The 15,000-nt window shown below is 39.3% G+C and overlaps 1 protein-coding gene across 8 annotated transcripts in view; it reads right to left on the reverse strand.

Annotated features, from left to right (window-relative positions):
• Positions 1 to 15,000, reverse strand: part of GTDC1 (glycosyltransferase like domain containing 1) — a 195,336-nt gene that overhangs the window by 40,422 nt on the left and 139,914 nt on the right. For all 8 annotated transcript variants that reach the window (XR_004980494.2, XR_008508481.1, XM_054515338.1 and 5 more), the window contains one exon: positions 1,868 to 1,977. Coding sequence is in view for 6 of the 8 variants with exons in the window: in XM_054515338.1 (XP_054371313.1) it covers positions 1,868 to 1,977 (110 nt within the window). In the remaining 2 variants the exon portion in view is untranslated. The remainder of the gene's footprint in view (positions 1 to 1,867; positions 1,978 to 15,000) is intronic.

Raw genomic sequence — 15,000 nt, forward strand, 5'->3', positions numbered from 1 at the left:
GCAACTTCTGGTTACCACTGGGACACTGCCAGCCTTCCCCCCTCACTGCTGACAAATCCCAAACCAGAGCCAGTCATGGAGCTCTTCACTTTCTTCCCCTGGGGAAAATCTGCCCCTCCAGAGCATGTTTGTCTAAATCCTTAAGTTGTACTCTTCACTCCTTTAGAGTCTAAAGCCAAGCTTCAGCAGCACTGAAAAGTACAGATTTCCTAACTTCCTGCTGGATATTTGCTGTGTGCTTCGAAGCAGCAAGCTACTGAAAAATGGGTGTTTCAACGACATGAATGGTTGCCGAATTATGAAACATGTTATCCACTTTTTCTGTCACCAACGACTGTAAACATGCATTTATAATAACGAGGGAATTTGGTCCCATAATTGGAGGGAGCGGAAACGCAGTGCCAACAATTTATTTTAAAAAAAAAACAAAAAGAACTTGCAAAAACCCTCTTAACTAGATTTTCAATAAAGTATGTGCAACAGGTTTTATTGGTGCTTGTTAGCAATGACCTGCATATGTCATTTGTATGAGTATGGCCCTATCAGATCCATGGAGATGAGACACATTTCACCACACTGCCCCTTCTATAGACTATTTATACACGAGGATGAATGAATTGACAAGACAAGAGGTGCGGCATATAGATTTGATATACTGGCATAAATTTAGGATGATCTACATTATTCATAAGTACTGAAGCCACAAATGAGATATGTAACAACATCCAAAATGAGTGTCAATAGAATCTGTTCCCGCAGCGCACCATCGTATATTCCTATCTGTCACATATTCCTTAGAAATTTCTCCTTCTAAGAAATCTGGTGTGCTCAGTCTGGAAAGCAACGTTGCCTTGGGATCTGTGATAAGGCTTGCCTGGAAGAACAGGCTTTCAGAAAACTGTCTGAAAAGGAAGTGGACAGAAAACATGAAGAATTTCCTGCTACTGAATTATTGCCTCTTTTTCCAACGCAGCTGTGTCTCAGTTGGGGACCCAAAAGTTATTTGGATCAGAGCAACCTCTTGGTGTCTTAAAAACGGCAAAATCAAAACCAAACCAATTGAAATATCACCAGTCCAGCAGGCAACAGATATGACAGAACTGACAAATAAACTAATCCCCAGTCTATTTTTACAGACTGATGAGGCTGAGGGATGCAAGTCTACACTTTGGAAAACACATACGAGCTAAAACATCAGATATTTTGACACTCGCTTGTCATTACTGTACATTTTTAAAAGGTTTAATTTATTGCAAGTGCACCCAGTACAGGATTTGATTATTCTCTTCATTGAGATAATATCTCAGGCACAAAACTCTGTGCCTGAATAAAATCAATTTATTTTCCAGACAGGTGAAACTGTTCACTGAGTTGTGGTTCTGCAGAAGCCAAGAAACAGAAGGACTGTCCAAAAGAGTGGTATAAAAATATTAAAGATTAATGATCACTTTCATGCCAGATACAAACCAGAAGCTCTCCACAGCAGTCCTTAACCTCACATTTGAGAGGGAACTAAGTGTTTTCACCTGCTAAAATCTCAGTCTGGATTTCATATGAGTGACCCTGACCTGAAAGATTTTGCTTCCTATCTGAACCATCCAATCATCCACACCTATCTCTCTGTTTAAATAAATAAAGAAGTGTTACTGAACCACAAGTCATAAATAAGGTCTTGCCCTGCCAAGTAAAATAAAAAAATGCTTACTGTCTTTAATAATTTTAATTTTACAATATATCAATATTATTTAGCTTCACAACTAGGAAAATTTTAAGCACATTCTTTAAGATAAAAAATACAAAAATGAAAACTACTTCTGAAAGTATCTACTCTATGGTAACTTTAAAGTAAAGGAAAAAGGAAGGGTACCTGGAATTTCACTGAAAGTCTCTCCGAGGACGGACACATGGAAAGGCAGATCTTGCTCTTTCAGCTTCATCAGGACTTTAAAGAAAGTTTCAGGATCTTTGTCATGTTCCCTTAAAACAAACAGAATTTATCTCAGCATTGTCTACATTTAGTTGTGAAATTATGGGATGTTTTTTATTTACCAAAACACTATTCCTCTAAAATTGTACTTTTGGGGACTGAATTTATTCAAATAATTTCCCTCTTTGCTTCTCCTGCATGGTTGAACATTTTCCTCAACAGCACTTGGGATCAAAACTCAGTTTCATCAGATTATTCCCTATCTCTTTCCTGTCCTCAAACAATGCATTTACTCTTCAAATTATCAGCTTTGAAAGTGAGACAGACTGAGCACCTACCTGAAGACAAAATCAATTTAAGAAATGGGTAGGAAAAGAAAGGTGGTTTTTTTTTTCCCTGTCGAAAAATATGCATATAACTTTCATTACAATTCTTTTTTTTTTCTTTTTTTTTTTTTTTTTCAGGAGAAACAGGTTAAACAAAAACTTCTCCTAAACCTACAGGATTTCTCAAACTGGAATTTTAGGAATTGAAGCTATACTCATTAAAAGCTTTTTATCCATTCAGTGCTTTGGGTAAAGAAAGGAATAAACTACCACGAGGCATTTTCTACCTTTAGATTTTTAAGGAGTTAACTGTAAATTAAAACAGAATAATAGAAACTTGTACTTAGTTATAATTTCAGTTGAAGATAATATTAAAGGTTTGTATGGGTCTGACACTCAATGGCATGAAATGCAAGTTAGGTTATCTAAAAATAAATTAACCCCCCAATTTTCCAACCTATCGTCTTTACTAGCACAGAATGAAAGGTTCAAAAGGTTTCACAAATGATTTAAAATTCCCAAATTCCTTAAGTTATATTAAAAATGGAATGAGATAATTTCCTCACTCTAAGGTGAATATTATATCTTGCATTTAATTACTCTGCTTTAAATTATTGTATTTCAACAGATGTGCACCATATGCCTTTAAAATATTTGGTTTTATTTATTATTTAGAAAATTCTACCATTTTCCTCCCTGTATGAAGGGAAAAATCTATATCTCAGCTGTCCTAGTGTCTTTCTTCACAGAGTAATTTTGTAGAATGGAATCTGTAGGTCTCTCACACTAGTATATGAAAGATTAATAATTATATCATTCAGGAAATCTGAAGCCAAATGACATCTGCAGCTCTACACGTGTTAATTTCTCATTCAGTCAATATTTTTGGTTTAGGGAATTAAAATAAATTAATCTTATAATTAATGTGACTTCCCTAGGCTGAGAAACCTCCAGGAATTGTAGACTTTTTAGAATTAGACACATTTTCTTAATATAAAGCCAGACAATCATCACTTTAAGAAGTCCTCCATCCCCCAATTTGTTTTGTTCCCAATAATAAGGAGGAATGTAACTGCATAAGCTTTGTAATTTGTTTCACATCTGTGAACCAGGAGTTTTCACGGCAATTCCAGCAACCCAAGTGGATGCAAGCACTGGTTTGGAGGGTGGATTTCTCCCACTTGCAAAGATCCCAGATCTTTGACTATTAGTTTGCTGCATCCTCATGCTTAAAAGAGCCACCTGTTTCTGGTAGGTAACTTCTGTGCAGAAACTTTTGCCAGTATTGAGCTCCCTCCAAATGCCCAGCTCCAAGAGCCAACATGGGATCGCGGGGATTCGGATTTGGCTGGAAGAGAACATCCCCGTTATGAATGCTTGCAAGGAGAACTTCTCAATGCTGGGAGTTGGTGTAATTCACAATGGAGTTTCCCCTGAGCCTCAGTTTCCCCTGGACAGGCTTTTGTGTGTGCTCTGTGAGTGATGCCACGAGCCCAGCCTGGCTCAGCTCGTGCCGGCGGACCGGCGCGTCCCCGTGCGCGGAGCCGACAGACTCGACAGCCACGACGCTGACAGGGATCCTTCCAAGCTCTTCACAGCCCCGCTATCAGCTTTGCAGTCACAAAAAGTCCTTCCAGCAAAGGATATGCTTTCCCTCTCGCTTTCCAGAAGAGACCAGGGGTCCCAGAGGCAGCCAAAAGTGGAGGATGCTGTTGGAGCCACATTGTCAAGGAGCTGGCAGGAGAACGCGGAGCCTTACAGCTCGGCGAAGCCACATAAGCTGCACATATTTAGGAAAACTGATAGGAATTGGAAGTTGCAGCTTTGTTTAATAGGTGGGGAAGAACAGAAGGAAAATTTGGCACCCAGAAGGAATGCTGAAAGGGGAAACGTTTCCTCTGCACTGGAGCCTCTTTTGCGGGTTTTCTGCCGTAGGTGATCCTCTTTCCATCCCCAGTATAAAATGTTTCCCTTTTAGGTGACACTCCCAGATTTTAATGACACATTTTGTGAATCTTGTAGCTTTTCTGTTTGGGAGCTCATCTTAAGTGACTCTATCAGTTTCTGTGACTTCTCCACACCACAAGCATTTTATTTTCATTAAAGACCTCCAGAAACCTCCTGGCCCGTGCACCTACAGACTGCAGTGTATTATTATTCTTGCAGAATACCGAAGGTATACACTGATCCTGGTAGAAATAAATAAATAGTACAAGACCACCTCTTCACTGCATCAAAAAGGAGAGAGCTCTGTTTCTTGGCTGACATGGTAAAAATCATATACAATCCAGTCTGCCTTACTCAGCAACAACTGCTAAACACACCAGATTGCCATAGCAGTGATCGTGGAAAAAGATGAACACAATATGGAATGTCTGTTCTGTAAAGATCTGCTCAAAATGATGTGCACTTTTGGCTGCATCTGTTGCATTTTTGAGCTTTATTAAACAGTATTAATTATATATACTCCATTTCCTGAAGAAGAACTGCAAAACAGTATAAAAGCCTGATATTAAAATGCAAACTTTTCTTTTAAGATATTATGTTTGGAGAAAAATCAATATAATGTGACTCCAGGGTCTGGCTTTGTTGTTTAGTTGAGGTATTTGAAATGCTTTTGTATTTTCACTTGATTTGATATGCATCTAGTAAAGGAAAAATAAGAACTAGGCATGGTATGAAGATGCTCTAAATTTCATCCTAAGAACATGAAAAAAACAGAATGACCAAACTACAGATGTAATGCCACAAAACAGGCACAGACACCACATCTGTGCTCAGGTTCGAGTGCCCTGCCTTGGAGACGTTCAATCTCCATATTCAAAGCTCTCATTGTTATCCAGGAGTTTTTATTATTGACTTTAACCCACAATTTAAGAGAGACATCTGAAGTCTCTCTTAGGAAATGGCTGAGGTTTAGTGATCTGGGTTGGGGGATGTGGCCCAGGGTTCATCCTGATTTAGTGACTTCCCTTTGTAATTTTCTGATAGAAAACTCTGAGAAGTGTCCTTGAACAGGGAATGGGAGTGTGGTGGGAGCAGCACCACCACGACTGAGCCTCCATTATTGTCTCTGCCTTAGATTTTCTGCCATAAAATGGGTGTGACAATATTATTTTTTCACCACAGAAGGATGCTGTCAGGATTAATTGATGACTTGACATCCCACTTTTCAGCCTAAAGTAATCGTAAAAAGCAACCTCATAGCACTATGATGATGCTCCTCTCTACAATCAATGGCAACATTCTCCAAAACACCCTTCTGCTCTTTTGGGATTTTGGGAATTCAGCTTGAGCCCTTGAGCCTTACCTACTGCTGGGACTGGAAGGAGAGTACATGGAGACCACCTAAACTGGAGTTATTGTCACCCACATCCCTAACCAGTGATGTGAAACACATTATTAAAAAACAGGAAAAAAAAAAGAAAAAGCAGAACTTGGCCCTTTACATTATTCAATGAATATTCATCTCTTGAATTTGGGTGAAATTCAGTAAGAAACCCATATGGTCTTCTCTGACTTTAGTTTCATTTTTAAGTCTATGTAAACTTATCCTACATGGTGATAATCACAGTTATTTAGGATATGGAGGAAGGCACAACTAGCAATGCAATTAAGAAGTGGAAGAGTTGTGGAAAAGCAGAAGGACTTGTTCAAAGGGGGAAAATAAATGCAGTCTATTAAAAACACATATTAAAAGACGGTTTAATGCATGTATCAGTTTTTAAAAAGTGCAAAACCAGGGGAAAAAGTCTTAATATTTGAGAAAATATTCCATAAATGCCATGTAATGCTTGTGAAAGCCACAGCCCTGTGGTGACATCTCTGTGAATGACAGAACCATTTGGGCTGGAAAGCACTTTGAAGACCATGGAGTCCCACCATTAAGGTGCTGAACATTCTGAAAGGGTTACAAAAGCAATATCAAAAGGGTTGATCTTAGAACATTTAGCATGGGAGACTTTCAGAGGGAGAGAATCCTAAATTGTGCAGGCACAATTTGTATTTCACTTTGTACAGTGCCTTAAATCCAAGGAGTTCACAGTGGCTGCAGCTCCTTCTGCCTCCTGATTCCCCAAAATCACCTTCATGTCTGATGGGCAAAGGTGGGAAATGGCACAAAATCCTCAGAAGCTGAAGCAAGACTTTAATTTTATGTATTTTAAAATTTGTTAGGACATCTACCAAGAGGTAAAAGACGGATTTCTGCCTGACTACAATGAATGCTAGAAAACAGCTGATAAAATAGGCCAGTGAAGAATGATTCATTATTGATGAAGCTGGGCAGCAATCGTGGAGATCAAGGACTGGTGAGCCAAGAGACATCCTGGGAGAAAAGAAGGGGACAGGGGACAAGAGCCAGCATGGCTGGAGCAGAGCACAGGGAACATGTGAGGCTGGGCTGGGCAAGTCCATGAGCACAGAATCAATAATTAAAAATAAAGGAAATGAGGTTTCCAAGACACAGACCTTGACGTGGATGACATTGATCCTTTTTTTTGGGGTAAGTGAAGTAATGAGCATCAAAGAAGGCAGAGTACTGGGTAAAGCAATTTAAAGAGTAAGAAAAACACAAGAAGAGAAAAAAAAATATTTAAAAATTAAAATTTTCTTTGTGAAAACTAAGAAAGTATGGCATATCCAAACACAGGGAGGAAAAGGATAAATACAGGGTAAATAGAAGACCTCCATACACCCTACAGAATTAAAACCAAGGCTCCACTTCATCCAAAGTGAATCTAAAGAACAATATCAGGGATTTTTCCCTCTATTATACTATACACTGTATTACACTTTGATATTTCACATCAAATCTTGAGCTCAGAAAAACTTGAATACAGGTTTATTAAAATCAAATAATGTTAGAAAGTAGAATTGTGGCCATAAAAGACAAACCTGGCCTTCAAAACAGAGAATTGCAGAATTCTGGTCTTTTCCTGACACTGATTTCCCACAAGACAGCCCTGCCCAGGTTTCCCCATCTGCAAGATATGGTCTTAAAGGAACTTTCATTTACAGAAATATGGTGAGAATCACAGTCAGTAAATACTTTAGTAGAATAATATTCTTCTTATAGAAGAGGACTCATGTTACAAGCCTATTCAGTACATGAAATGTAATACATTCCAGGAATTATTTTCACAGAGGACAGAAGACTTTCCCAAATCAAATGACTTTAATATACATTTTCTATGTTAAGATTATGAGAGGAAAAAAAGGGGACAAAAAAAAAATTAAAATTCTAATACCAAATTCTGGTAACAATGCTCATGATAAATGCAAAAAAAGCAAATGTTACTGCCAGGAAAGCACAATTAGAAAAGAAACAGGGAAAAAAGAAATAACTATGAAAATGCAAACATGAAGGAAAAGTTAATTGCTTTCCATTTATTCAATTTATCACAGTATTTTTCCATCTTTTTACATTTCCAAGATGAGGTTGAGGTAGACTGCAAATATGTAGTTAAGTCCAGTGAGTTTTCTTTTTCAGCTGATCTGCTCTACAAAATGTCTTTGCTGTAATTGTGCCTCTAAACATTGTCTGGCATCATCAGCATCAAAAGTTACCACAATATTTAATACCCCCTCAGTTCACAGAAAATGGAGTCAAGTAGAAGAAAATATTTCTGCATGAAAAAGGACCCTACAGAATAAATTTCAGCTGGCAATTTGTAGGTCCTACAAGCAAAAAAGGGTCCTGATCCTTGCCTGTGCTTTCAGAACACCTCTGCAAGCCAAGGAATTAAAAAATGGCACTGGAGAGGCAAAAAGCAGCCAAACAGGACTGGCAAATACAGTGTTTTATTTTCTATTAGAGCCCATGACGTATTTACAGTGAGGAGTGTGTATTTTACCCTCTGATTTGTTCAAATTGCTGGCCTGAGAAAAATGGGTGGCATTTTGCTTTACGCTGGAAAAGCATTTTCTCCTATCTCCTGTTATCTACAAGAGATTCATAAAAAAAGAAACAAGAAAGAACCTTGGGAGTTTATTGTTTAGATTCTTCTTCTCCCCTCACAACTCATGAAGAAAAAACTCAAAATAAAATATTGCATGTCCCCTAACCAAAGAAATCTCAGGATCAGCATCAGTCATGGAGCCTCCTGCTTATTTCCTAAAGGGAGATTAAGCTTTGAAGACAAAGACCATCATTTGGTCTCAGTTACCTTGGTGTAAAAATCAATGCACTTTCATTCCAGTGCCTTGCATTTCTTTTACTCCAGCTTGGCCAGTCTGGCTGTTCCCAAGTAGAGAATTCAGATTTAAAAAAACCCAAACACTTTATTTCAATTTGCAACAAAACCCTGTAAGTGCTATGGACTACCCCAAAGAGTTTATTTAAAAAAATTTAAAAAATTAACTTCCTTTAGTGTTCCAAAGGTGACAGAACAAAAGGTTTTCCTGTTGTTTGGAGGTCATAAAATATCTGAGTGACTCTGACAGCCCTAATAACCCTACACAACGTATCCTACTGCAATTCAACTATAAAATAAGGTAAAAAATTCATGTCATGGCAATCATAAGATGGTTATGAATATAAGTGGATAACAGTCTACTAAAGTAGTTCCTTGAAAGAACAGAAAGCGTACATAAATACAAATTTATATATAAAGTACTACATAAAAACTACATTACTACAGATTTTCCTGGGAATGGTGATCCCACCATACAAGACCCCATGGCCTCTCTCTGATTTCCATCATGGATTCACACAACCAAGCTACAGCTACTTAAAACTCTACCAGGTGCCCTGCTTGGATCAAAAAGTACATCCTGCTCTTCACTGAGTAATACCCTGAGAGGAATTAGCTCAGGTACCCGAGATAGCTCATCCTTTTGGGAGCTCCAAGGAAGAAGCTTCCAACCAGGAACTTTCTTGGCACCAAGGCTTGAAACTCATTATTCAGCAAGATTAAAGTAACTCCAAATCTCCCTGCTTTCAGAATGAGGAATCAACCCAGTGCATTGAGTCAGGTTTGCGCAAACACAGCTGAGAAAAAACAGCAATTAGAGGACACAGGGAGAGGGGGAAAAACATGAAAATATGGAAAAAAGGAGAGCAGAGAGGAGAAGAAGGTGAAGAGAAGAGACTTGAATGGTTGTAGCACGGCAAGGAGAGGAAACTAATTAAAAACAGCTTTGATGGAAGAAATATAACCCTCCTATTACTGGTGAAAATAGGGAGGAATACTGGATCACTTGCTTATGAAATATTTGATTTTTATCTCTTGAAGGTTATTCCCATACTTTGGTCCAGGGTGCTGTGACTTACAAAGGGGGCTGGTGGCACCATCTGCTATATTTGCTGGGGACTTTGGATTACAAAACCTCTTCTGCCCTTGCCTATGATGTTCCTCAAAATTGAGACTTATCTTGGACTATCATCTTCTAGAAAAATCCTGGCCAAAGTTTTCCAGAACATATGAAGAACAAGATGAAAGAAAAGCACAAACACAACATTACCTAGTAAAAGTGCAAACTGTTAATAGGGTATGTTGTAGAAGGTTCTTTGCAGAGACAGGGATGGAGACAGAGAGAGGCTGAGGAACTAGAAACGAGTGAGATGCAAATTTGCTGCACAAGACTATGTGTGAGGAGATGCCCAGGGAACTGAGCCTGGCAAAGACAGAAGGATAAGGTTCAAAAAGCCAAAACCTTTGATTTCTACTCCATTCACCCAAAAGATTGGGTGAATGGAGTAGAAAAGGATTGCTTTGAGAGGCATAGGTGGAGAAGCCTTGAGAGGACTCCTCAATCCCACCTGTTCACATGTGCTTCTGCTCAAAGACTTGGGTTTCACAATTATACAGGAGGGAAAAAAAAATCCACCATAAAATGAATTTCCCATCCTGCGAAAAGGGAGAGAGCCAAGCCTACTGGAGCTGTTAGGGCAATCTGTGATGCATCTGTTCCAAGCCTAAATATTCTTCAACTGTCCAGGTGATGCAGTTGTGGTCTTACATTAACTCAAAATGGGTTTTTCAACTGTGGTTAAAGCATTTATTCCAACAGGCTCTGGAGGATGTCACTGAAGTGGCTGCTTTGTGAGCATCTGGATAGCACAGAGGGAATCCCAGCATCACAGAATCATGGAATGGTTCGGGTGGGAAGGGACTTTAAAGCTCATTTTATTCCAGCACCCCTACCATGGCAGGGACACCTTCCACAAGACCATGCTGCTCCAAACCAAATCCAACCTGGATTTGAAGGAAAGTTTCTCTGTGTGAAAATTTATCTAAGCACAATAAGAAGCAGAATTGGGCCACAGAGCTTAAATACAGAAAAGAAAATAGAGTGCTTAGCAGAAGTGAAAGAACCAAGTGTATTTGGGGAAGCAGTGAGTAAAAAAAAAAGTTTCATTTTAATACCATTCTTTTTCAGCCTATTAAGTTCTTCAGTATCAAAATGAAGCTTGCTAAAAGTTAGTAAATAAAGGCTTTCAGGAGAGCTTTATTAAATCACTTATGACTTATCAAGTTAAAACTCCCACTCAGATATCTTAATAAAACTTTCAGAGAATATATTTAATTTTCCTGGAAATCAGAAGCCAATTACTAACTACAGTGGTTACTGTTGGCTACACCACTGATCAGCTTCCTGTAAATAGAATATTTGCCAACAACTTCAATTAGTTCTCTAAAGTTTCAGTTTCTGAAGGTCAAATAACTATGTAACTGCTTAATAAAGAAGCAAAGAAGTACCTCTAAATATCTCCAAGCTCTGATGGGCTTATATTCGGCTCCTTAGGTGAGGTATTAGCAAAGCTTATTTATTTTCATTTCCAAGGCTTTTATTTGCTCATTCCCTTGTGGTAAAGCTGATTTCCATGATGATTCCCTTCTTAATTTTAATACCCTTTTTACTCATCATATAGACATAAGAATTTTCCATAAAATAATGAAACCCTTCCAAAGGAAATGAAGACAACTAGGAGAGGAAAGTAAACTACAGCTTACTTCTTTTCTTTCTTCCCTTTCTCAATTAATTGATCCACTGTCATATGCATATATGAAAGATTTTTTTTTTTTAATGAAAGGAAAATAAGGTTAATTAACATAAAAACCCTCACTCCTTGAGATGTTGAATTTTGTATTTTATCCATGCTGCCTTAAGTGCCTTGATTTCCCAGTAATGACCTAGTTCTCCTAATGAGTAACATTAACCCCTGGCTGTAGCTGTCCAGGACTTAATTGTCAACTGGAGCTGAAATAGGAGAGTTTGCCGATCAGCAGGTATGTGGTATATTAACTCATGTCATTTCAGACCCTAATAAATAAATCTGTTGCTAAGGCAACAGGAACATCAGCTGTATCACTTTTTTCTTCCCCCCTCCCTTTTTAAAGGAAACTGGCTTTCACACTGAGCTTTTAAAAAAAGGAAATTAACTACATGTAACCGTAATTAGAAGAAACATCGTTTCTCATCTCAGAAACATATCTACATTAATGAAAAAAGGCATTCAAAAAGAGGGCTGCTTTCTACTGTGACCAGGGTAACTGAAATTATTTCCCTCGACTGCGGGAATGAGATTTGAAGGATACATTTGAGTGGGAAGAGATCACAAAATATCTCAGCTCTTTGTATTTCTGAGATAGTTCCCCTCTCCTTTCCTACATTGCTGATGCCAACAGAGCAAATGTTGCTTCAGTGATTAATCAGGAGCCCAGGCAATTGAAACCAAGGGAGAAAAAACACCACTCAAACCCAAACACCTTCACTGTCCTCTGTGGATCTTTCTGTAAGACAGAAAAACATGCAATTTTTTTTTGAAAGCTAAGAAGTCAGAGATTCACAGAATCATTTAGATCTGAAAAGCCCTCAAAAGTCATTGAGTCCAACTGTTTCCCCAGCACTGTCAAAGCCATCACTAACCCATGTCCCCAAGGGCCATACCCACACAGCTTTTACATCCCTCCAGGGATGGAGATTCCACCATTGCCCTGGGCAGCCTCTGCCAGAGCTTGACAGCCCTTTGGGAGAGGATTTTTTTTCTTCATTTCCAACCTAATCCTCCCTGGCACAACTTGAGGCTGTTTCCTCTTGTGTTCTCAGAGCCTCACAGGTGAATATTACAGCCCTCACTTAATTCCTGCCATTCCATCTCAGCATGGAGTGATTGTCATAAAATTTTCAAAACTGTAGTTTTTTGTTTAGTTTGTGACTACAAGATGGTATTTCTGAGTCTCTGTTTACCCACATCTCAACCAGAGAGCAGGTAGGAAGGAAATTAAGAGATGCTCACAGGCTCTTGGAACACTTACTTGAGGTTCTACCTGTACTATAAACACAACAAACTACTCAAAATTCTATCTAGCTTCTCAGCTGAAGAATGCAAAGGTAACACAGAGCATCTTTTTTTGCCAGTATCAAAATTAGAGATGCTTGCTCCTCTGGACTATAAGCTGCCTACAGCCCTTTGAGAAAACATGCTGTAAAAAAAAGGGAGAAATTGATGCTGAGATTTCCACTATAGCAGAACTTTCACACCTTCAGCACATGCTGGACTTTTCTAAAAGCTCTTAAAATAGTGATCAAGGAATAACACATCTTCCACTGGAAGGGCTCAGTGCCTCAAATTCCCTTGCTGCAGGAAGACATTTCAAGATCAGGCATCACTGAATGAACAACCAAAGAATGGGCACTTCCAAGCTGTGTTTCCATTTAAGGGTGAACTTCTCAGATTATTTCATTCACTTTCTTATTTGTTATTTGTTAGAGTCACCATCCCTGGAGGGATTTAAAAGCCATGTAGATCTGGCATCAGGGGACATGGGTTAGTGGTGGGCTACGCAATGCTGGGTGAATGGCTGGACTCCATGATCCTCAAGAGGTCTTTTCCAACCTAAATCATTCTGTGACTACAGTATCTGTTCCCAAACTTTACCCCACCTTGCAGGAATGTGAAGTTAGACTATTTTCACATGTGGAAGAGGAAAAGGTATCAACTTCCACCTGAACGTCTACATGAATGCTCATGGCAGTGGTTCTTCCACCACGTGCCAGCAGTGTCACTGCTCTGGTGAGTGCTGTTTTCCTTGGGAATACTGAATTGCTTTCCGTAGACACTGATAAAAAATTCCCATTTTGAATTTGCTATTTTACATCCCGTGGACTTTTTATCCTATCTGGTACCTTCTAGTTAACACTGTACAAACACTTGTATCTAAAGTCTCTGTCTTCAGTCTGCCCTATTTATTCACCGTATCTACGTGCACTCTGCAGGCTGCTCACAACGTTGAGCCTAATGGCATCTCTGGGTACTCAAATGTGATTTCTGGATAGGTTTCTTTCCTGTTCTGCTGTCTTGCCACACCTGCATTTTGATGGGATAAGATTTGGTCCAAAATACTCAGCATCATGAGGAAAATACGAGTCACTGTATTCTCAAGTGTCTCTATAGGAAATAGTTTTCAATTGAGAGTTCAAACAGTGACTACACAAATCTTGTATTGTGCTGCCAAAAGGAACAAGTTACTACTCAATATATGTGTTTTTAATATACATCTATATATAATATGTTATATATTAATTATCTGCTATAATATATATATATTTATATGTATAAAATAAATACAAAATAGTATTAAAAATCCCTTTCCAGGCTCCTCTCCCTCGCAGCTTGCAAAGGACTCGTGCTTGGCTCACTGATGAAGAGCTGCCCCATCACAGAAGGCACAACACTTACTTCTTATCCCCATCTGAGACAAGTCCTTTCCAAGCACTTGCTCCTGAGTGAAGAGGACCAGGGTCTCATGTTGGGAAGCCCCATGCTGGTACAGCACAGCCTGTCCTCCACGCGCTCATTTCTTCATGATACTCTACATTAAAACCAGATAACTGGGCACAGAACTATCTCTGAACACACCGGTTTCCCTTAGACCAGAAACCTTCAGATAGTTTTTGCAATCTAGATTTGGGTTTTTTTTTTTCCTTTTGAATTTACTCGTCATGAGTTCCACCACTGTTCCTTGTGGTCCCGTATCTCCTGCCCCATGTTCCTCCCCACAATCTTGTCACACACTGGTAGGTTTGACACGAGATAATGGCCATCTCTGATCTTCCATGTGAACTGACAGCAGCTATTTGTTTGCATGTGTGTGTAAATTCTTGCAGATTCCCTGTGTGAGCTTTTATCACACCCGTGCAATTACGGGAAGAACTGATTTCTGACAACTTTCTCTTATCAGATCTTTAACTGCTTAGATGATACAGAACACACAGGGAAAAGGTAAAAACATAAAGTTTAGGTGAATGAGAGGGAATAATGGATGTATAAATGCTGGTGGGGTAGTTTTGGGGGGAGAGACAGGATTATGCCACACTGGTCCCTGTCATCTTCTTAATACACTTTTCCTTCAGCCATTATCAGAGAATCAGGGAATGGGTTTGGGTTTGAAAGGACATTAAAAACCATCTTGTTCCAAGCTCCCTTCCATAAGCAGGGACACCTTCCACTATCCAAGCCCCATCCAACCTGGCCTTGGACAATTCCAGGGATGGGGCAGCCCTGGGTAACCTCTCCCAGGGCCTCACCACAGTCACAGAGAGCAATTTCTCCCATCTAACCCTGCCCTCTGTCCCTGTGAAGCCATTCCCCCTCATCCTGTCACTCCATGCCCTTAGCCAAAGCCCCTCTCCAGCCCTCTTGGAGCCCTGCTGGGTACTGGAAGAGCTCTAAGGTCTGCCTGAAGCCTTCTCTTCTTCAGGCTGAACAATCCCAATTCTCTCAGCCCTTCCTCATAGTAG

This window comes from Molothrus ater, chromosome 7, assembly GCF_012460135.2.
Source record: "Molothrus ater isolate BHLD 08-10-18 breed brown headed cowbird chromosome 7, BPBGC_Mater_1.1, whole genome shotgun sequence".
Lineage (NCBI taxonomy): Eukaryota > Metazoa > Chordata > Aves > Passeriformes > Icteridae > Molothrus > Molothrus ater.